Source organism: Falco peregrinus, chromosome 1 (assembly GCF_023634155.1).
Source record: "Falco peregrinus isolate bFalPer1 chromosome 1, bFalPer1.pri, whole genome shotgun sequence".
NCBI lineage: Eukaryota > Metazoa > Chordata > Aves > Falconiformes > Falconidae > Falco > Falco peregrinus.
In genome coordinates this window covers 81812954-81837149 of record NC_073721.1, presented here as the reverse complement: position 1 = coordinate 81837149, position 24196 = coordinate 81812954, and the positions used below count along the sequence as shown (strand labels likewise).

At 42.2% G+C, this 24196-nt stretch overlaps 1 protein-coding gene across 2 annotated transcripts in view; it reads left to right on the top strand.

The window, feature by feature from the left end:
- PAMR1 (peptidase domain containing associated with muscle regeneration 1) overlaps positions 1-24196 on the top strand; it is a 59495-nt gene that overhangs the window by 18880 nt on the left and 16419 nt on the right. For both annotated transcript variants that reach the window (XM_027795844.2, XM_013304303.3), the window contains exons 4-6: positions 1243-1357; positions 6959-7176; positions 11294-11401. In XM_027795844.2, the coding sequence (XP_027651645.1) occupies positions 1243-1357; positions 6959-7176; positions 11294-11401 (441 nt within the window). The remainder of the gene's footprint in view (positions 1-1242; positions 1358-6958; positions 7177-11293; positions 11402-24196) is intronic.

Genomic DNA, 24196 nt, shown 5'->3' with positions numbered 1-24196 from the left:
AAAGCAACAGAAGGCTTACCAGGGAATGTAGCCATGTGCAAGACTCCACGTAGCCAGGAAAACAGAAACTGAGAAATTAGCTCTGTTTGGTGCATGATTTAGCTGCACATTTTGCTATCACTTGCGTTTACAGACCACAGAAGGCTCTACAAAAATCACTAAAAGACTTTCCTTCTTCCGCAGAGGAAAATACCATTAGCTGTATTTTATAGCTGGGGGAAAGGAAGAGGTTACTTAAAGTGAGAGAATTCTCTGGACTAAAAATGTTCAGCATTCATGATGAGGAATTAAGACAACTACCCCTGGACAGCTGCCTAGGGACAGCTGCAGGATAGCCATGAGAAGATGTTGCTTCCTCAGTGTGTGACCTTGTCTGTTGTTTGTTCAGGTCATTGTCCTCCAGTGTTTTTCTCAGACTGGGCACAAATGACGGGAGTACTTCATCTTATTCTGTTGATTGGATAGTTGTTGATATGAAGTACATTTCATAGTATGGTGAAAAGTTGAGAGTGACATAGGCAGAGGGGGACAGGAGGAGAGGAAAGATAAGAATGAACCTGAGAGAAGGGTGAGGGATGTATATTATATGTGTGTTACATTGAGCCATTGGCGGAGGAGCTGTGATGGTTATGTCTCCAATGTCATGGTGGCATTAACATATAAAGATGATGTGATGAATCCTGAGGACAAACAGATGTCTGCTCTAGCAGTACATCAGCTGTTTTTCCTCCAAAAGCCTGCTTGTGAAGGACTTGAAACTATGATGTTGGGTGCAACAGCTCCTCCTCTCATTGTTTCTCTGCCTTGAGCTAATTCAAGTGTTCATCATACCTCTGGCACTTGCCAACCAGCTTCCTCAGTTTCAGTGATTGCACAGGTCAACATGAGATCTATCAAAACTGTTCTGAGATGTAATGTCAGCCAGGTGGGTGGGTGGGCTAATCAAGAGTGGGACAAAAGCTGTAAGAAATGGTTTTGTGGGGCTGCATTGAAAACCAGGGAGAAGCGATCAACTAAAATTTTTATAGGGGTGCTCTTCACCTAGACAATACTCTTACAGAGTCATAATCCTTCATAGCCATTGTGTGGCTGTCCCATTATTTTATATTCTGCTGTGTAAAAAAGTGTGTATCTTCCTAAGTCACCCTGTCTTCTCATTGTGGTGTTATTTCTACATGTATTTTCTTCAAATGCATCTTGAAGGTCCTTCACACGTATTTTTTTACTTCTTTTGCTCCCCAGGGTGTGGGCAGGTTCTTCGGGCTTCTAGAGGTCAGATCTTGCTGGAGGGTTACCCACTGAATGCACGATGCGAATGGACTATTCACGTTCAAGCTGGATTTAACATTGAATTAAGGTAGGTCATACTGACTTTTCGCCAGCACTGGTTTCAGGTGGACATTGGGGCATGAATAACCAAAAGTCAACGAGGGTCAACAGCAGGAAGCCCTGGGTTAATGAAGGTAGTGCCACCACTTTGCATTTACTACCTCAGCTCTTTCCCCGGTTTAGCTTGTGATGGGCAGCCACTGCACAAATCATTAGTGCTGTGCCTTCAATTCCAATTTAGGACAGCTGGTTTCTAAGGAGTGTTTCTCAGATACTGGGCACAATGTATCTCTCTAGAGGTGTCTTCAAGACCTTGAAACGAAAGCACCCAACATTTTCTGAAGAGTCTACCAGGCTAAGACATTCTTTGAAGAAAAGCTGTAGAAATATTTTGATATGACATCTCATGCCAGGAGATAGTTGCCAATGGGTCCTGCCTTGCATTTAGCCTACATTCTCCCTCTCTTATTTTCCTTTCACTCATTTTACCAGCCCTGTCCTCCACCAGCCTCAGTTTTTCCTCTTACCATTCCTGTGTCTGAAGGATGTCATTAGTTCTCCAAGTCTCCTCTGACCTACGTATGCTTAGACCTGTTATCATGCCCCTGCTGATTCAAACTCACAGTTCTTGATTGGGTGTTCTGCCTAGTGCAGAAGAGCCCCTAGTTGGGGTAATTAATACTGTTTTCACATGTGTGTAGCTCACGTGCAGCAGGAAGCTTGGCAGGGGATTGTATTCAAAACTCACTAATATAGCAAAAACAGTAGCTGAAGCCTTCACATCAATATTTCACTGACTTTGGAGGCTAGGCAAAAGAACCAAGAGACACAGATTTCTTTCTATATGTTTAAAGATAGACTTAATATTTAATAAAAGGAAGATGATTAAATAGAAAGGAAGAGCTTGTGGCATTCCCACATGAATGCCCTTTTTTCCAGACCTGCAAGTGCAAGCCTATTGTGTAGTTTTGAGCAGCTGCAATTATTGCCTGGATAGCATTGGAACCTCTTGACTCTGGAGAAGTGTGTAGGAGACAAAGGGCAGCAATACTGTGAGGAGGAGTTTTGTGTTCTCATGACACAACTTTGCATCAGCCTTAGCCGATATGAGCTGTACCTGCCTTGTTTTTAAAAGATGTTAGCTACAGGTGTGATTGGAACTGCACAAACTCAGGGAGGTGGTAATCTGGTATTTTTTACGTTTCTGAATAAGGCTTTGTCAATTGTAAGTCTTAAAACATGCTTCAAGAGCTACTGGTTTCACCCTGTCTTCACTTTTATGGGGGTGGGTGTGAGAGTGGAAATGGATCCTCTGTATGCACATCACTAGTGAATGCACCCATCTCTGGGTAAAGAGTTGACAGGCAGGTGGCACCAGGCACAAGGTATAAGAAAAGGAGGAAAGGCTATTCTTGCAAAGGACACTAGATCAAACAGCAGTACTTGCTGTGGCTGAGCTAAGGACACTGTCATCCGCTTCAAGGCAGAGGAATGGGGAATGCTGTAAACTAAACTAACAGATGTACCAACTCTTTGGAGAAATCAGGCCCTGAGGGCCACCCACATACATGCTAGGAAGATGCATCACATGAGATCTGTACGGTTCACTGTTTACCTTTGCTATTACCAGAAGATGCAAAACTTTAATATGAGGGGCATCCTGCAGAGAGTGCTTTTTTCTTTCTCCCTGCGTCTATCACAGAATCACAGAATCACAGATTCACAGAATAGTCAGAGTTGGAAGGGACCTCTGGAGATCATCTAGTCCAACCCCCCTGCTAAAGCAGGTTCACCTAGAGCGGGTTGCTCAGGATTGTGTACAGGCAGGTTTTGAATGTCTCCAGAGAAGGACACTCCACAGCCTCTCTGGGTAGCTTGTTCCATTGATCTGTCACCCTCAAAGTAAAAAAGGTCTTCCTCATATTCAGAATGAACTTTCTGTGTTTCAGTTTGTGCCCATTGCCCCTTGTCCTGCTGCTAGGCACTATTGAAAAAGAGTCTGAGCCCATACTCTTGACACTCATCCTCAAGATATTAATATACATTAGTAGAGATCCCCTCTCAGTCTTCTCTTCTCCAGGCTAAACAGGCTGTTAGCCTTTTTTCATAAGGGAGATGCTCCACTCCCCTTATCACCTCTGTAGCCCTCCACTGGACCCTCTCCAGTACGTCCTTCCTACAGTTAAACACACTAGGCATCTCTTTGATGTGACATAATGTTACATTCTAATTGTGAAAGTCTGCAAGAGGGAAGCCTGATCGTCTAACCTTCTACTGTCACGAACTACATTTATCTGAGCTGGGTGGCATTAGGCAGAAGCCTAAAGCCCTGTGCCCAGCCTGAGCTGAGCTTGATGTCTGGGTGCCTAAAGACCCCGCAGATGATGTGACACTTCTAGGGAAAGATCAGGAACTGTCCTGAATGTCCACACTTAATTCTGCCACCCTGCAAGTCAGAAGGCATAGGAGGAAGCCTCAAGAGCAAACCCGGAGCATGAGACCTTGTATCTACCTCACATAAGGTAATCCTGGAGTGTGTTCTGAATCAGCTGAGGTTTCCAAGGTGGACCATTCAAAGCTGGCCATTGAGGTACTTGAGCAGTTAGATACTGTGGAAAACTGGTAGATGTAGCTTAAAGCTTCTCCTTTAGGACATTCCTACACAAAAGGGCAGGTACAACTAAGCAGGCCACCTGAGACTTTTATATAAAAATTCAGTGAATGAAACAATTCATGCTGAATGTCACTGCATTTTCATATAAACACACTGATTCCCTCTGTGGATGCTAACCCTGCTTAGAGCTGTAATGCCAACATTGTGCTGAATCAGCACAGCTGCTAACAAAAGAACTCCTTTCTTCTCTCTGTGCACAAATCCTGTTTGCTGCCTCTCTGATGGCTTGTGAGGGCAGAGATGGGGACAGTGTGATACAGAAGGGGAACAAAGTGGTTTGTCTCTGCTTACATAGGGCAGGAAGAGCAACACTCTCAGGAGCACAGATAAATCTTCCCTTGCTTCAGGCTATGCCACACAGTCCTCTGGGGGCTGGCTAAGCAGAGCTGTTTTGATAAATGGTGCCCAGATTGTGGTGGTAGTTTGTTTTCTCTGCTTTTTTTCCAGCCTTGTTTTTCTTTAGGTTGTGATGTATAGGCTCCCTCAGCCCAAGCCATATCATCAGGGATATGTCATACCACAGTAGAAGTAGCTCGCAACTTTCTATCATTTTCTTTAATGCCTCAGCAGAGATGCAGTTTTAAATATTTTCGTTTGGCTAGGAGCTCTCCTCAGAGGGGCTGATGAATGTATTCACACTGTACACACTGATGAAATCAAGACAATACTTTGCATTCTGTTTTGTATTTGAACACCTGTAGCACTAAATTAGCATTTAGTTTAATAATATCCAAAATAATTATGATATAATTACAGTTTCACAGGTGAGGGAACTGAGGTTCATTACATTGCCTGTACCTGTAATTTAAACAGCAACAGACCTCATGGTCTGTAAAGGGTCCCATCAACTGGGCCACAGCCAAGAGGTTTTGAAAAGCTTTGGCAGGTTTCCAGACCTGCCAATTCTGAGTTTTGATCATGGAATCCCATGTCATCAGTACAGTGCATCTGCTTCTATGCTAAGTTAAATAAAATGGAAACCAGAACCCTCTATGCCTTTCACATCTCCCACTCTGTTTTCATCATTTTTTAAAGCAGAGGAAGCAAACAAATAAAAACAGTATTCTGTGTAAGGTGCTCTCATTCTGTGCCTTCACTCTGTGTGAATATCTCTTGATATTCTTTGTTCAGGAACACACTGCTAGACAGAATTTACCTTTGCATCTATAAATAATACTGCCCCCATTACATGGCGGGCATCCCAGAAACTTTCCTTCTGTACACACACATACTTAATTTTAATCAGAAATGTATCAGTTCAGACAACCAGTAAATATTTGCAGGATTGAGTCAGGATAAACTGTAGCCTGATAAGTGTGACAAGAATGAATGGGTTAATTTGTATTGCTCTGTAACTTCCATAAGGGTAGACCCCTGGGGTATGATCTGCCAGTGAAAGAATGTTTTGAAGATGTAGTGCATAACCTGATGCCTGTGAGGATATCTCTGGCAAACCCGACAGAATGAGACTTCAACTCATGCATTTTATGCAAAGCTAAGTTGAATTAATCTCTCTCTAATGCATACTTAAAGCAGATGTAATTTTTTTCTTATTCTACATTCCACTAGATGATTTAAAAATTGAGGGGTGCTGCTCCATTGCTGCTGTAGGTTCCTACAACTGCTTATTCATTTGTCTGTGTAGTGTACTCCTGATGCTCTAAAACCAATCATATGATGAACAAAGGTGACTAAATGAAGAGGCCTCTGTAAGTTAGCTCGTGAGATGTCAAAGAAAGGTCATTTTACATAACACGGGGGCCTTTCTAATACGGGGGCCTGAGTCCCAAGAAGAGAAAAGCAGGAAATAGGCTCCAGTACTGTCTTGCCTTTTCAAACTGTGAGATCCAGCAGCAGATCCGAAGTCTGTCTCATCTCTTTGATGTGGAAATGCAGTCTTTGCAAGGCACTAGGCCCATATTGGAATAGGCAATGTGGGAAGTTTAGCCTCATCCTAAATACCTAAGTACACATCTGTGGTGTTTGGAGTTCTTAGGAAGATTGAGTACACAACAAATTTCATTTATAAAGTATTCTGCTGAACAGTTAGGAACATGGCCTCTCAGGCTCAGCTCTTCCCTCATTCTTATCTGCTGTACCAAGGCTGGGCCCAGCACCCCTGGCCATTGCTTATGCTCCAAGAGGCACTTGGTGTTTCTCACTCTCTCTCTCTCATTCATATTCTGGTGGGATACTTTGGCTCTGTGCCCCACTGAATTCAAACAGCAGCATATAACATTGCTGTTAATGAACAAGAGCCTCGTGCAGTGGCTGGATCAAACCTAGGAAAGACAGACATTGTGGGAAAAGCCTTTAAATATTTCCCTTCTGCACTAACTCCTGTCCCTTATTTCTGTCCTCAAAGAAGGGCAAGTGCCAGACATTGGGGATTTACTACCATTTTATTTTCTAATGCAAAGCATGCTGTAGTGTTTTGGATTCTCTTTCTCTGCCTATTTCTGCTTCTGTTACATCCCTAAGCTTTCCTTCAACCCCTGATTGCCAGCTTCTGAACATCACAATGTAAATATCTTTCGAGCCTTGGTCTTTGATACTGTTACTTTCAGTACTTAGAACTTTATTTAGGGGAAATAGAAAAATTTTTAGCAAGCAGCCACAGTAGAAATATGCCCCCTACATTGTCTGACCCTAGATGAAAGTTCTAACACTGTAATGTGATTAGGGACTTGATGCATGTGAGCAGACTGTATTACTTCAATTTAGACTTCACTGTTCTGCCACTGAAATACTCTTATGGAGCAACTGTGTAGAGTTGAGCTGGCTTCCAAGGATCATGATGCAAAAATTGAGATGACTGAGGGGGACTGCATGTGATTAGGGACTTGTTGATTCATTGTGGGGCAGTCACTAATATAGCTGAACATCCAGATAAATCAAGAGTCAGGGTGCACAGGTGACAGTATGCAGTCTGACTGTGTGTCCTTCTTCCCCAAGATTTTCCATGCTGAGCCTGGAGTTTGACTACATGTGCCAGTATGACTACGTGGAGGTCCGTGATGGGGACAATTTGGACAGCCGAATAATTAAGAAATTCTGTGGAAATGAGAGGCCACCTCCCATCCAAAGCACTGGGTCTTCACTCCATGTCCTCTTCCAGTCTGATGGATCCAAGAACTTTGATGGATTTCATGCTGTCTTTGAAGAAATTACAGGTAAAATAATCCCAAAGTGGAACATGCCGCTAATTCTCATTAATTCAATTTCACTAATCTCTCTCCCTGTTTTGCTTCATTAAAAACTTGCATGCTGTGTTGCCAAGAGCAACTTACACAAAGTCAGTGCAGGGAAGATTCAAAAGCTGTCAAATGGTGTGTGAATGTGAGGCTCTTCTAACAAAGACTGCATTCCTTCCACCTGTGTGAAGAACAGGCAGCACCAGCCACCACAGAACAGCTGCTGTTTTGTGAGACTTTTCTGTTTGAGTCTGAGAACTAAGAGCACAGAAGGAAATAGAGGAAGGGGCATGTGTATCTGCAATTGCAGAATTGCCCAATCCTGTGTGCAGGAGCACAGACGCTGTCTCAATTAGCAAAAACCTGATGCAAAGCCTCATAATTATCTCGGTGGAAATGCCCTGACATGACTTTTGTGTTGGCTCATGTATCGTACCATTACAACTTAAAAAACAAAACTGTGTACAAAGGACAGATTCTTTTCTTTAAGGAAAAAGAAAACCAGAGGCTTTTCCCATTCTGTGATGAACTCAATGACAGAAGCAGGGCTCCAGAATTCCTGTGTTTCTGTTAGTACTCCGTGCTTCAGTCCCCCATACTGCTTTCCATCATTTTATTCTGACTGCACAATAACATTGAAAGTGTAGCTGGCTCCTTATTTTGCCATTGCATTTGAAGCAGCCTCTATGCTCTTTCTGGATCTTCCTTGTTTAGCTACATAGGGAATTTTGGTCGAATCTATCCACAGTACTTGTGGCACAGAAGGCTAATCAGAGCATGCTGCTTTGCTATAGATAACCTCTGCAGGATCTATGACTCACCATAACTTGCCTTCAGCACACCCTGGATGACCCCATTATTTCATGAGGTCGTCCAGGGTGTATCTGGCTCAGGAGGTTTAGTTATTTAATATAATCATTATAAAAATGCACAAATCTACAGTGGATCAGCTGTTAACAATGATCAGGGGTGTAACTAGCAATCTGAAATGTGCATACTGCCAGATGCAGTGCCTATGCCATTTCTTAGCCTGCCCTGTTCTTCAAACGTTACCTTTAGTACCTGTTAGTAACATAGCAGGAGCAGTGAGCTATTGATAGTTCGTCTGCGCTACAGCAGGAGGGGTGATATAGAACAAATGACTGTGGTGTGGGCTATGTTGCATAAGGGCTGCCTACATTCAGGGAACTAACATTTTCCATATGGTGCAAGCTGAATTGATTCTGTTTTCTCTGCTCAGCAGGGAACACTTGCTATTCGAATACTGTTGAGCACTTTATTTCTGCCCCATTTTTAGTGGTAATTATTCTGAGGCTGGGTGGCTGCAAGTGTGGTAATCCACACAGAGCACATTGCAAAGGGCTTCTTAGAGTTTGTGAGGAGGTCTCATTGTGCACTTTATTATGAGGCTGTTCTGGCCTAATGTGTAGCTGCAGTGAAAGGCTTTTAAAACACTCCCAGTGTCTTTTTATGTGAAGCATTAACCTGGCCAGCAGTACAGTTTAGGGGAAGAATACAGCATGCATGGGGAAGTGTAGAATTGAAAGCAGGAGCAACACAGCATCGAAAGCTCTGGCAGCACATCGTAAACTGAAGCATTTCCCCTGAAAATTTTCCTCTCTGCACAGCACTGTGGAAAAGCCAAGGTCCTTGGAGCAGATTGCACAGGGCTTGCTAGAGCAATTCCCTGTGCTGCAGGTGAGAGCAGCAGCAGCACAGGCTGTGGACCAGGCTGTGGAGGTTATCTGATGTCCCCAGCACCTTAGTGGTACAACGGAGAGGACTAAAGAAGTGTCTTGTGCCCTCAGAACTGATTTGCTTCCGTTTCTGTCTTCCCTTTCTCTGAGCTCTCTGCTGCCTTACAAGTCAGCACTTGCTGAAGCAGTGGCACTGACTGCACAGAGGTCACTGGTTCAACTGCCATAAAGGTTTTGATTGATACAAAATAAGCTGCAAAGCCTATATTCCCTTTAGGAAAGGTCACTGCATGTGCAGTTATTAAAGGACAAAACCACAGAACCTGCTGTGCTGCCTGGTCTGGAAGCAGGTGTTAGGTCTCATTCCATGCCAAGTGTTAAATGGGAACCAGTAATTGGCATGAGTGACTAGAAGTGACTCAACAGCGTTCAGATGAGAAGAATGGGGGCCCAGATGGGGAGGCATCAGGGTCTCTTAGGGATTAGACATATGCTGGATCTAGTTAGTTGAAAGCTTGTTATTGAATTTCAATAACACTTTACTTTCTGTACCCCCAAGCTAGTGATCTTTGACACAACACAGGGGCTTCAATATTTGGTAGTACTGTCCCATGTTTGACTGAAGACAGGAAATCAAGACTCCTTTAAAAAGAAAAATATTTAGTGCTCTTGAGTATCAGGCATTTTAAAGGACAGTATCTAGCACTTATTCACTTGACATGCTTACTTCTATAGAATCATGAGACAAAGCTGGGGCAAGGACAAAGCTGAAAGTTCACTGTTTTCCAACCAGTCACTACAAAATACAAGTCCCTACAGGCTTTTCTGCTTCTCCTTCCCTTTCTCAGTGATATTTTACGTTCGTTGGATACAGTACAATTGCCACATATATGTTCCTTTTAACAAGTGAATTACTGTCCTTAGTCAGACCTTGGTCTTCAATGAGACCTGGAAAATATTAATTACCCAGTCATTATGAATTGCTGTTACATCACCACATGAAACCTCCAGAGAAATATATATGTGGCATCTATATATTTCTTGTCTCTTGCCATCTGGATATAAAGACACTCAAAGATTATGCTTCAAGTGGAGTCTTTGCAAGGAAAACTGCTGATTCTGATATCTGCCATTCTGGACAGCAACAGAGAGAATGCTTTAAATGTAATAGTACACAACCTCACCATAGGTCCCCCAGGGTAGGTTGCTCATGGCTGCAAAACTCAGTGACTGGTACAAAGATTCATATTTCTGTCATAACTGAAGTAATTAGTGTATTTAGTGTGGTAGGACAAAGATGATCTTTAAATGAATTAGAATGTAGACCTTTCTAGTAATTATGTTTTCAAAGTTTAATCTGCAAGTTATCAAGCATGCTTGGATAATTCTTTAACATGGCAAGGAATATGCTTTGTAGTCAATGTGAGCTTAAACTGAACTCAAATTCTGGTATGGATCCAGATGTGAACTTTGCTGCAGAATCTTGGTTTTTTGAGATTGACTTGAAGCAGGGCATCAGATCCTGAACACCTCAGATTTTAGAGTTACTTGAATCTTAAACAGGATCTAAATCTTGAAATTTTTGGCTCGCTTTCTGTCTGCTAAAACCTGCACTCAGTTTGAAAAATAATCTAAGTGGAAGTGATTTCTTTCTATTTTTGAAAGTAAATTGTGTCCTACTCGCTCATCTCCCCTTAAAGCAGGCGCAAAAAAAAAAAAAAAAAAAAAAGAGTGTGTGTTTAAAAAGTGTGTGTTATTGCACAGTGGAATTTGCTGATATTAAATGGCACAATTACACATTCTGATATTAATTCATGCTAATACGTACAGTTTGATGTGTATCACTGCTAGATTTATGGTGTGCAAGTTCTTCCCCTGCATACTTACGGTCATCATGACCATTCAGAGCTTCCTGATCTTAACACCAAAGAAGTGCTCCTCAGGGCCAAAGCAACTCCCAAAGTCTGGGATGACAAGATCTGAGACCCAAAAAGCCCATCAGAACCATGGATCCCAGAACTTATCCCTAAGCTCTGGGATGAATGGCAGGAGAAATGTAGGTTGATATTAAACTGATTTAGGCTAAGCTGTAAACACTGTTGGAGTTTGCTGTAAATTAATTTTCTTCCACAAACTTTTCTTACCACTTTACTACAGTTAAAGGAAAATGGTAAAAGTGACGAATGCTGGGAAAAGAACTGCCCACCCTTATAAGATCCCCTCTCCAGTAAGTAAGAGAGAAGACAGAAAGCGTTTTGTCATGCATTAGGCTCTTGACTGTGTCTTCCTAACTGTTAACCAGAATACATAATTTACCCCAAGATGTAACCATCATGAGGAAAAACAGATAGGACCCCTATCCTATGAGAGACCATGAATGTCTTGCTTTTCTTTTATAGCTTGTTCTTCATCTCCATGTCTTCATGATGGAACGTGCATTCTAGACAAAAGTGGTACCTACAAATGTGCCTGTCTGGCTGGCTATACAGGGAATCGCTGTGAAAACTGTGAGTACAGACACTGTGTGTATGACCAGCCTCCAGGGTTGTCACTGATGCAGGCCATCAATTGTTAGGAGTGTCATCGATAATGTAGGTGAGGTCAGTCACAGTGCCAGAGAATGCACTGAGCTTCTTGTGGCAATTTTTAAGACATATTGCATCACATTTTATGAAGATTTCTACTGAATAGTTCTGGAGCTTTATATCTATGTGTAAAACGGTAAAACAGAATTGGAGCTGGGAAACAGCACACAAGAAGTATTTTAATGGACTAGCCTTATCAGATAAAGATATACCTGCCTGCCCTTTTCCACTGTTTGGATCAGCTCTTCTCTTCTAAAAGCACATACCCCAGCTGAGACCTGTGCTTGGTGCTCTAGCCAAGGTCAGTCCTAGGAAGTTTGTCTTCCCTCACAGCTATCTGGAAGGTAGAGTTCTGGCACCATGAGTGACAGAGACTTGTGACCAAAACGAGTGGAAAAGCAGATATTCTGTCCGTATCTGTGTTGGTGGTCCTCACTGTACATACAGGCATACACGTGGTTTTGTCTTGCCGAGTGAATTGTGAAATAACTGAGTTCAAATCAGTTCAAATCAATTGTCTGTTCTAGTAATTTAATTCTTCATGCTTGAGAAAATGTCTGTCTTCATCTAATAGGGCTTGAAAGAGCAAGAAGGGGTAAGAATTGTGCGACATATGCTATGATAAATCCCATATCATCTCTACTAGCTGAAAGGAGCATTATGAAATATTTAAAGTCACTGAGCTAGAGCTCCAGCTGACCCTGGACAATTTCAGTGATACTAGTGAAATCCACTTGGGATCATATTTGACTCAAGACAGAAAGCATGGCTTACTGTGCCCTGCTGTGGCATTACTCTGGCGGTAAGGCACACAATGCCTTGCCTGCTTCCAGAGTTTTCAATTCTATGTCAGAGCAGCCAACATACACCAAACCTCACTACTTCGAAAATCTTTTCACCACATGTGCCATTGTCAGGTGTGGGTTTCTCTACTGGAATTGCTTTTACTTCATCAGGGAAGTTAAATCATAGTGACATGGTACCTCCTTGCATGGATCATTTTGAGATAAAAGACCTTTTGATTCCTACAGATCCAGAAGTAACTCATAAGACTCGGCTTTTCTCCCAGTAGACCAGAGGAGAGGTAGTTTGGCATTTTCTATAAGCCTGAAAAAGTTTTGGTTCTGAACAGCATGCTACATTCTGCCAGATTGCACAGGTTCCTGGTATGTCTTCTGTAGGGAAGGGGTTGCTGAAAATTGAGGGTTCCTGACCTCAGGGCTAATGTGGCTGGCTCTTCTGCTAACAGCCTCTTGCCTGTGAGTAGTTGTTTAGCAGGTTACTTAGGGACTGGAAACTCCCAAGCTTGTTGCAACTGCTCTGTGAGATCGGTTCAGTTCCTGTCTTTAGGAAAGAGTTAAGAAAAGAACAAGATTCCTGCCTGGTTCAGAACCAACCTAAATTTCAAATTAATTAAATTTCCAGCAAACCTCAACCCTAGTTTTGGCAGGCTCTACACTACAGTGAAGGCAAGAAATGAATCTCACATTCTTTTACTAGTTTTCTTTTGTAATACTAATGTAGAAACTTCAGCCATGCAACTCACACAGGAAACAACAGACAAGCTAGTCAAAAAACGACAGGATGAGACTTCTGTCTTATTGTAAACAATGAAGGGTATAGGTAGTAACAGAATAAAAAGGAGGAGACACTTAGAAATATATACAGTAAGATTTTTAACTTGACAGCAATCCTGTAGTTTGATTTGTGAAATAACAGTTTAGATGGATAAAATACTGTTACTTTATGGTGTCTGCGGCTGTATCCTTGCCTTTTGCTTATGCTAGGAAATATTTTTTTCCAGCACCTATATTGCTGCCTTCCATGACATAGAAAAAGGTTGACTTTTTTTCTTGTACATGAATAGCAAACCTCACAGTGGGAAAACACTATGGCAAATTTCTGTTGTATGGCTTCAAAGAAGTTTTTTCTTATATATTTCATTCAGTTTTGCCAAAATGTATGCTAAGTATTTTCCAGTGTATGGGGCAAAAAAGGCAGAAAATTAAATTTTGATTTGTTTTTTAAGAGCAGAAGGAAGAACTGGAAAAAAATAGCCATGGCTGTATTTCTTTAAAAATTAGTCATGTAGTTTCCTGAACAGCATTTCTGAACATTCCTGAACAGAAATCCTGAACAGTTTAAGTGTTACAAGGAGATCATGTCATGCTCAAAATCTTTCTGTCTGTTAGGTCTTGCAGCAACAGTGCTGTCTTGTGAGGTAGAGCCAAGGGAAATACATTTATTTCTACAGAAAACAATCATAAACTGGTCACTTTTGGAATACCGAATATGACTTTCGACACTGTGAGGCTGATTCTTTCAGTCTGGTTTTCTTGGAGCAAGTCAGGCATAATCTCATTAAAGTAAACGGATTTATGTTGATGAAAAATAAGAGAGAAGAAAATTAGAGCCCCTTAAAGTTAAAAGCACGCAGAGATTTGATGCATGGTGGTGCAACAGGAGGTACCCAGGGAGGTATGAGGGCTTTAAAGAAATCCAAGGGACATGATTCAGAGGAAGGGAGACTGTGGGATTATTTTATTGAGGACTAAGTTAAGGCCAAATTAAACAAATTCAGCAATGAACATTTCATAACAGAATTAGGAATTTTCTAAGTCCCTCACCATCCCAATGCAGCTGTGTCTTTTTGTCATCAAGTTTAGTTTTTAAGATGTGGGAATCACTATTGGAATTACAGAAATCAGTTTAATCAGATAAACCACAAGAAACCTACTTTTTCCTCATTAAACTAAATTCCATCTATTTAACAGGATGATCAACATTGGTCAAGCTGCTTTCCTGGGGTAATATTAAATCCTAATTACTCCGTCAGTTACAATTTGAAATATTAATAAAATAATTAAAGGCACAGGTTGCTTATAACTAGCAGACTCTTTTCTCTACTATGGCAGCCCGGAAATTGTCTTTTTGTTTACAATTTGAGGGGCTATTATAGTGATTTAAAGGCTTCAACACCATGAAGTGAAATGCTGTTAAAATTTCAACCAGCTCTGTGTCAGGGCAAGAAATACCTTACCTAAATATGTATGATTTGACTCCAGAGACTGTTTTTTTTTAAAAAAACCCACCTATATGAAATTGTAAAACAAATGCTAACCATTAGGGTGATCTTTCCTTCTTTCTTCTGCCTTAAAACACAATAAAGACTTGTCCTAGACACCAGTAACAAATACCTTCTTACACATATGCATGCTCTGTTATGATGAAACAGTAAGTAGAGAAAACAAATTCCTATTTTAAATATTTGGGCTTCTTTCTGGTTTTAAACTGAATTTGCAGTATACCTGCATACCCCTCCCAGTGACCCCTTAGCCATGCTGACATGATTGAGGTCAAACTCAGACTTTTCTGTCTGACCTCTATGGATTTTAATTCAAATCCTGGAATCAGAGGCACTAAAAAAATGCCCCAAACCAGATCATCTTGTTCTCTTAGCCTGCAATACCCTGAAACACAGCAGCAACTTCCTCAAAAGATGCACGTTAGGGAAAAGGTAACAAACATCCTGGTGCTCTGCATGCTAAAAAGCATCCACTCAAATATCAGACTCAATGATTCTGTACAGCGTGACAACTACTTGTTCAACTCAAACTATGAAAGGTCTTTTCCAAAGTCTCAGTGTTGAGTTTGCTTGCTGAAGATGCAGCTGTAGAGAGATGTACTGCTGGTAACACATGGCAAATGCTCTCCTCCTCTGCTTGTCCTCCTGCTAGGACGGGGTGTTCTGACTCAGGAGTCCTCCCAGGGCTTGCTGGCCCCAGAGCAAGAGACCTTGACCTCATCCTGCCCTGAAATTTCCTGTTACCTTTATTTCAAACAAAGACAGGCGAACTAGAGTTCCTACGCAAATAAGAGGAACTTGTGCTGAATGGGGAATTCAGGGCTCAGATCCGATTTCCATTTTTATTCTGTTTCTTGCTCCTGTCTGCCAAGAAGGTTTGTTCTGCATCCTAATGAAGGGCCTAATCCAACTGAATAAGCTGTATAAACTAACTCGTTTCTGTAGCCTTTGATGTTGCTAGGGCTGGCCTTACTATGTTCCAAGAGGCCTCTGAATAGAGCTTTCAGGCCCTTCCTCACTGCTGATATAATCCTCTTCCATCCTTCTTGGCCCCATACAGCTGTGACTTGGGCTGGTTCTTGAGGACACCCTCACCCTTAACAGACTAACTGACTCATATTTAAGATAGGGAGAGAGCATTAACACTCCCCCACCCCCTGCCTTGTTCTGCTGCGGGAGAAATGAGCCCAGCTGTGAGTGCTTGGCATAGGCTAGACAGAGTTTTAATGCAGCAGAATCTACAATGAGGCACTGGGGAAAGGTTCTGGACATTAAACCTAGTTTTCTTACCTAACCGTGGACATGTAATGCAGAGTCTTCTAAGGGAATGCTTGATTTTTTAAAAAAAATGGTCAGAAGATTCTCAGTAACAGGTTTCAAGGAGTGCCATAATTCCTGTCTATAGGTACTGGTATATATTGTGCCATTTGCAGCTCACGTGTGTTGGACCTTGCCTATGCTGCATGATTACAGTGGAGAACTTCAGGTATAGCTAAATGCCTCTGAGCCCTTTCTTGCCACTCTGGCATTGAAATCAGTCCTATTCCAGTTAGGGAAAATGTTCCAAAAAGGAATATGACTCTTAATTTCCCTATTCCTAGTTCTGCCATTGTTGGGGTTTTTTTGGTTGTTCATTGTGTTTTGCTCACCTTTTCCAATGGGAAATGGCTTATTACAGTATTTGTAAAGGGACAGAGTTTATCCCTACTTGTGTCAAGGTGGATATATCAAAGAAATGAGATTAATGCCACACTTTATCCATCACATTTCTACTGTCCTCCCTCTAGGCTTGCATGTATAGGGTGGGAAATAAGAACTCCTCCTGTTGTCAAAACCATATATACCTGGAACTGCTAAGGAGTAAAGGCTAGCGGCCATTTTTAACTACCACAATCCAAGGATTCACCTGCCTTGAGACCCACATACTAACAAAAATCAGTAACTGGAGTTTGGCAGTTCTCAGGTTTTGCAGACCCATTAGGGGTTACAGGCTAAAGCTTAGACCAGCACCACCCTTTAGTGTGTCATATAGCAATCTGTAGTGTGATCACAGGCAGGATGCTCTCCGAGGTGGCTTGTTCTTCAGAACCTTCCTAGGACTCCCTCTGAGAAGTAATGTAGTGTCACTACTTGTGCCTTGAGCACTGTTACTTGGTTAAACTGCTCTTTATGGGCAAGACTGTTAAGAAGGACAGTTAGTTCAGACAGGGTGAGATAATCCTGCAGTGAAGACAGGGCCAGTGCAGTCATACAGGAAGCTTCATTGACCCACGTGTCTCTGCAAAGACAGGTAAGAGAATAGTACTGCAGTCCTCAGGGAGGTTTTTAATAAGTCACCTTCAAAGTTCAGTTCTGATGGCATAATGCCTTCTGTTGTTCTGAGCTGATCAGAAGAACATTGTGACGCTGGCTAGACGTTTGCTAGTATGTTATCCTTGCTGCTCGATACTGCCCCACAGTATACTCCTTTCCAGGAGAATCATGTGTTTATGAGGCAAGATCTGTGTTGTTTAGTGCCTAGTGTGTACGTTCAAAGGGCTTCTCTTGACATGGAGGCAGAGATTTCTGCTCCTAGTTTTCGCTTCAGTATATTTCTCGGAGGTTTCTCCCTTACTTAGAAGGATGCTGGTACTGTTCACACAGCAACTGGCAAACCATCAAATATTATGTCTGGTGCTTTAAGGTAACCTAACATCAATTTTGAGTTGTTTTAATTCACTGGGTAATAAACTAAAGCTGTCTGGCTCCTGTTACCCAAATAGCCAAGATGCCCCATAGGATGGAAACAACCAGAAAAGTGAGGTTGATGGCTCAGGATGGAAATTCGCACAAACATTTGAAACAATCACTAAACAACTGCTGCTTGTGAATCAGCCTGCAGAAAACTGATCCCTAGGACTTCTCTTTCCTTTTGCTTTGTCAATACAGCTGTTGGATTGGGCAAATCACGCTCTCTCTGGGAGGAAGTTGCTCATGCCATTTAGCAATGTTTGATCTCATAATGTTTTTATAGGGTTTTGAAACACCAGTGAGTAAGTGTAGCTGACAGCAAGGCTGAAAGAGACGGCACATCTGCTTTATTGACAACTCTTCTTATCCCTTTGTTATTTTCTCAGTGTTCATTAACTAGCCATTTGTTTTTAGTTATTCCGAAAGTGAAACATGGCTGGTAAAAACCCATGGTATTCTGTCCAGAGCATAGCCCTATCATCTAAATGAATCAGAAATTATCTCTTTATCAACATAATCCATCCAAGGACTGGCCTGCCATAGGAAAAGAGGTGTATTTCTAAACCACATTAAATGGATTAATAGGGAATTTCCTCTTGCCCTACCTCAAAACAATCCTGAGCTTTTTCCTCAGTCTGCTAACATGCCTTAGAGATAAAACCATCCACATTATTCTCCCTGGTATGACTCACCATGTGGAAGGATCAGTCAGTGTTGCAGAAGCACATGTTGGACCAAGCAACATGACAGGTATTCTTGGCACACTGTATGGGACAAAGAGACTTCTCCCTGACATTTAATCACTGAATCACTTAGGAGACTAAGTCTTCCTGACAGGTCTGCTCTAATGTATGGCATAAATTAGCTCTTCAGCACACAGTAACTGCATGCAGGCCAAAAAAACCAGTCTGCATCACTGGCACACTTTAGGCTTGCCCCTACCTTTTGCAAAGGTCACAGTTGGCAGTGGGCTGGTGTACAGGTAAAAAATTGTTGATGGAGATGTTTTCTGCCTCTTAGCTAGAGCTAGAAGAAATAAAAGGATGGCCCAGAGCAGATTACAGTTTTGGGGTCTCTGCCTCTAATGATTCCTTGTCCTCTTTTAAGACTACTGATACACTGTTCGTAGCTTCTGGGGGCCAAGTGTACCAACTGCATGCTCTTGCAGTGCTCTGGGGTAACCTTAAAGCTACTTCAGAAGTTTGCTGGAATAACCAGCGTGCTTAAACACTGACAGTTTAATTCTTTTCCCCCTAAAGTTCATTCAAAGGCTTTGTTCCTCCTTGAGGATTTTGAACTCAAACATCTCTGAGGCAAGCTACCTTACACACTTCCCTTTGTTGTGCTCATGGGCATGATTTCACTGTCTTACATGCTGTTTGCAGCTGATACAAGCCACTGCTAAGGCAGAATGGCCCCAGGCAGTAGGAATGACGACACAAACAACCAGGCAGTATCCCACTTGCTCTTTCTTATGGCTCCCATACTCCTCTTTGGTTTCTTCAGGAGCTCAGGAACTGCATTTCACAGCCAACCAAATTGCCCTGCTACTTCCTTAGTACTCTCCTGCTTTTTAGTTCCCTTCATTTTCTTTTTCCCTACACTCTCATCTCAACACTTGGTAATTTCCATCTCTTTTTCTTAAACAGGCAATGCCACATCTACTTTTCTGTCTGAAATCCAGCTCAGATCCCTGCAAAATACTAAATAAACTGTCAGCTATGCTAGGGTAAATCTGTATTATTAAATGGTATTTTCCTGGTACAGTTAATGCACATGCACAAACATTGTTTCAAAGCAATAAACATTTCTTTAGAGGGTCTTTTCCATCAAGCATTGCTTGACTTTGTCCCTGTTTAGCTGGAAAGCTGACATCTCCAAAATGAAACACCTCAAGATGATTTACTATCCTTTGTAATTTAGTATAATAGTGAGCGTATCAGCTTCTCTGCTGCCCTACAATCTTCCCTCTGAGCAGATAGTGCTCTCTTCTGCACTGTGATATTGTGATGTTTTCCAAGGGACACATTGGGGAACTTATTCTAAATATTAGTTCTTGCCACTGATAGAGAAAGTGAATATTAAGGATCATTAGAATTTCACTCACTCCAGTATCCCATGCACAAACAGGTCCAGTTGTATAATTAAATAGGCCATCCAAGTACCATACCGGAAAGGTTGTATCCAGAGACACAGCTTTCTAAGGGCTAAGAACAATGCTGATAAAGATCAAGTGGCTAATTGTAAGCAACAACCTCCAAATTGCCTCCGGATGAATAAATCACAGTGGGTGATCCAAGCATATTTTCACATGGATACGGTCCCATTCACAGACGCAGGGAGCTGGAAAACATCAGTGGGGAGTTCCAATTGGCTGGAAGGGAATGAAAGGATTTGGATTTCAGTAGAGATTACGTCATAGTTTTGTGTAATTATTCCTAGTGCAAAGCAAAGAGGCCCAGAGAGAAGAACTGGAAATCTACTATCTCTGGTCCTTGGGACTGGCTGATCAACTGCTCTTGTTATGATTTCCTTTGGTATTTCCAGGATTAATGTGAGGACTGGCAAAAAGCAACAATGCAAAGAGATTTGAACTTCTAAGACTCTTTCATGGGGGATAAATTAAGGCCAAAAATCTTTATGTTGAATTCTCTGTCGCAGCATTTCTGCATGAGCTGTGGCTGCAGCTGGGGATGGAGCTGGGAGAATGTGTCCTGGGGCATCACAAGAGGCATGAAGGAGGGTGGGGAGTTTCCTTTCTTTTGAAACACAAGTGAGGGCAGAGATGGTTTATCCAAAATCCTCCCTTTCTAGCAACTTGAATGGAAGCTATTGCAATGCAGGGAGGTGCTTTTGGGGAATAATCCTTGTTACCCCTGCAGGACTTGTATTTGATACTGAAGGCCAGTTCCTAAGTGACATTTAGGCACCTATTTGCTCTTTTAGCTACTGAAATCACAACGTGGGTGCCTTTGTGGAGCTGGCTGTTAGTATCTTAGCCTTGCCAAATAAAGTGCCTGTGATAACGTAGAGGCTGGAGGTACCTCTGAGACCATCACCTAAAGCCTCACCCACTTTTTGCTGAGTCTGTCATGACAGGCATGATCAAGCAGAGCAGTGGTGCTTGGGTGTGTGGCTGTAGCTGTTCAGAGCATCCTCATTCTTTGAGGTCCAAGAGTTTCCTTATTCCAGAAAACACTGCTACCACTGTGAACACCTTTTTATCACAGTGGTTTCCTTGCCCTTTCCTGTACCGAATCTGCTGCAGTGTTTGCATGTATTTGTTCTCTGCTTTGAGAGTCTTGCTTTAAAAAAAAATAATTTGCCACCTAAACCTTAGGACTCTTATCTTTCCTTGCTCACCTCCTTCTAATTTCTGGTTGTAAAAGTTGCAACAACACTCTTTTTTTTCACCTAAAATGCAAAGCCTGCCAGCTCCAAAAAGTAAAAGTTCTAAAGAGCAACAAAGAAGACAAGCAAGCATGCTAGACATCACCATCCCCCTCAGACATGGCCCGTGTGAACACACACCACCCCTGGAAAGCATTTCATTCAGGGAGTCCTGACCAAGGCCACCTGTCCTCTGGAGCGGTTCAGCTCCCAGCAGTCTGCTCCTGCTGTGGGGGAGAATGATGATCACATAGGAAAGCTAATGACATCAAGCCGCTCCTGCTCTTGTTCCAGCTCTTGCCAGGGTCTGGAGAAGAACAGCTGGGCAGCATGCTTGTCAGTGTGTTGCTTCCTAGTCAGCAGTGCTTTCCAGTGTAGGAGAGGTGGGAAGAAAGTTAATGTCCTTACGGTGGATCCCACAGTATTTGCTGCCATTTATTCAGGAAAGCTTGAGCTGAGAGGTGATCTCGAGAGCAGCATCAGAAGATGTCAGGCTCTTTTCTGAGCTTAAGTGCCATCACTGTGAATTTTGCTCCTTGTAGGAAAAAGGCCTGTGCTGAAATGATTGCAGCCTCAGGAAAAGTGTCAGCAGTGTCACAGGGAGGATGCTCCCACTACTACTTACACGGCTTGCTCTATGAGGTGTTGCAGGGCCTCATGAATCCAGTGTTGCTATCAGCAGGCTTATGATGTGCCCATGATCCCAGCATGCAGATAATCTTGAAGGCAGACAGGAGCCAGACAAGAATGCTGGGACTCATAAAGCAGAAGCCTGGAGTCAGAGCTCCTGCCCTGTAGTGTGTGTGACCTGACACATTGAGGTCTGGCAGCCCTGGGCAGAGGAGAGTGCAGAGCCACGTTGCCTCAGGATGGCGGGATGGCCTGATGCCTCCCGATGCTGGCAGGCTATTTCATCAAATCCATTGTCAAACTCATATGTTTGCTTGAAAGCCCTGCTCACTGCTTATGAAAAGGAATAAAAAAGCAGTTCTGCTGAGCACTCTGAGTCACGGCCTCCAGAAATCCCTTACCTCATTCCCTCCTTGAGGACACAGCCATTCCAAAAATGTTCTGACAGCCAATGTCCTTATGCTTTTGGCTAAAGTTAGCCTCTGTGGGTTTATGTGTTAGGCATTAACCATCTCTGGGCAGCTATGCCAAGCTGCAGAGGGATGATGTCTCAGGAGAGCCATCTGAGTCCTCCCCCATGTCAGTTCTTTTCTGCCAGCAAACCCTGTGAGAACCTGGGGTGTCCTCACCTTGTGGGTGCACGCTGGGGAGAGAAGGGATGAGTGTAGGAATAAATGGTATCAGAGATTTGCATGGGCTGACATAGTCATGGGCCAAGATTAGGAAATAAGGTCTGAGTGAAGACAACAAATTCTGTTAAGTCTGAATTCAGAAAAGCTCTTTACTCACAGGACCTTGCAAAGGGTTTCACAATACCCAGCAGTAACTGCTAAGCTGTTCATTGCTGGTTCCCCCCTTAACTCCTGTGTTTTGCCCATATGGCTCCACCACTTTTGTACAAAACATTGCTGCTGAGAATAATGTGTGGATTACATAATGGTATAATTATTTAATGCTGATTTCTGCACAAAGCTGGGTCAGTTTAGAAGTAAACATAGTAAGAATATTAGGAGATAACAGTACTGTTCCTAGCTCTGCTGTTCACTTGCTGTTTGCCTTCAGCTAAATCACTTGGTGTCTCCATGCTATAGCTTCCTCAGCAGTAAGACGCAGACAGACACTAATTTTATAAAACCTTTGGAAATACAGAGATTATAAACTTTAAGAACTGTTATATAATGATACTTAGGTAGTCATGTAATAAGACTTCCCCTCAAAACAAAAGTTAAACCAAGAAAAATAATTTGATCAAATCAGAGACTGGCAGGCCAAAAGTCAGAGGTAATGGGATTTACCACTACTGACTTCAGCAGGCTTGACCATAGGCAGTGACTGCATATCAGTGAGCTACATGAAGTGTATGTCAGTAGAGCCAGCTGGGAGTTTTCTGTTAGAATGGTTTCATAGCAGTAAATTTTCAATGAAATTTATATTTTCTGCTGGATTTTTTTTAAGTTATTGTTTCCTTAATCAGAGAGAAAAACCAATCACTTCCACATATTCTGCATGTCATGCTCCCTCCAGCAACAATAATTTGGAGCTATGCTTTCTGGGGTTTACAGGTTCTCTGGCTCCAGAGCACTTGCCAGCCACTGCTGTGGGGCCAGGGAACCTCAAAGCTCAGGATCCAAAATCCTGATGCCGAGGTTCCCTGCACAGCATCCCTCTGGCTCAGGGCCTGCTGCGGCCTTTAGCAGTATGCTGGATCATGATAGCATTTGCTGAAGGAAAGAATGTCATTTAGGCATTCTCCTGAAAAAAAGTCCTCTTTCTGAGGATAGCTATTTAAATTTCTTCAGTTTCAGTCTCTATCAGGCTTTCTCTGACAGTCATTAGACTGGTTTGGTTAGGATGGTGGCACCCGGGGCCCAAAGCAAGTTCATAGCTCACTGTCTCGCTGAAGAAGACATATGCTAGGATGCATAACAGCAGAAGATGCTCTACTCCCCTACTTGTTACCAAGTGCAGTTTCTGTGGCCATTTTCAGTGTTTGGCCTTCACTAAGCATGCCAGCACACCTTATGCAAAAGCAATATTACAAGTACATAGAAAAATGTTCCCCAGAGCCACTACTAGATGGTCAAAATGTGCTATATACATTAGCACAGGTCAGCCTGAAAGCCAGACTCTGACCTGGGAATATGCAACAAGATAAATGTCTTTAGAAGTAGCAGTATTAAAAAAAACTGTAGCAAATTAAGAACAAAACTCCATACAATTACAAGAGCTTACACCTAATATTTCAGGGGGGACAAAAATGGAAATGTAAACCTTTTATCAGTACCAGCAATGAGAAATGACATTTATTTTAGGAATGTAATATATTATTGAAAGGTTGTGCAGAATTTAGAGATAATGTATGATATGTGTGAGGGGGTTTATATTATTTAACAAGGAAGTGGGTGAGAGGAAGGCAGCAGAAAAAAATGGTGTTCATTTAATAAAGGGACCCTGGGACAAAAGCAAATGATAATTCCATCAGGCAGGATGTGAAGGACATTGAAGAGAGAAAAATGTAGCTCAAGAGATCATCTAATTTATCTCAGTGGTGATAAAATGAGCATGAAAACTATTTCTAAATGGCAGATAATTCAGATCTGAGGAATATCTCTTACATATAATTTAAAAGGGAGAGGAATTTGCACCGTTATTATTAATAATGGAACACTTTACTTAAAAATTCAGGAACTTACTGTTCCTCTGGTCTAGTTTTTCTCAGATTGCAGAAAGTTTTCTGTGAAACTTGGAGCCATTTTAATGTTTCATCTGGGACAGAAGTATTGTTTTCTTTTTTCCGAGACACCAGAGTAAGAGGCAAGAAGGGTACCAAGTTTTATCGGGAATCTGTGAGTTATATAGACACTTGCAGCAAGTCTGTTTTT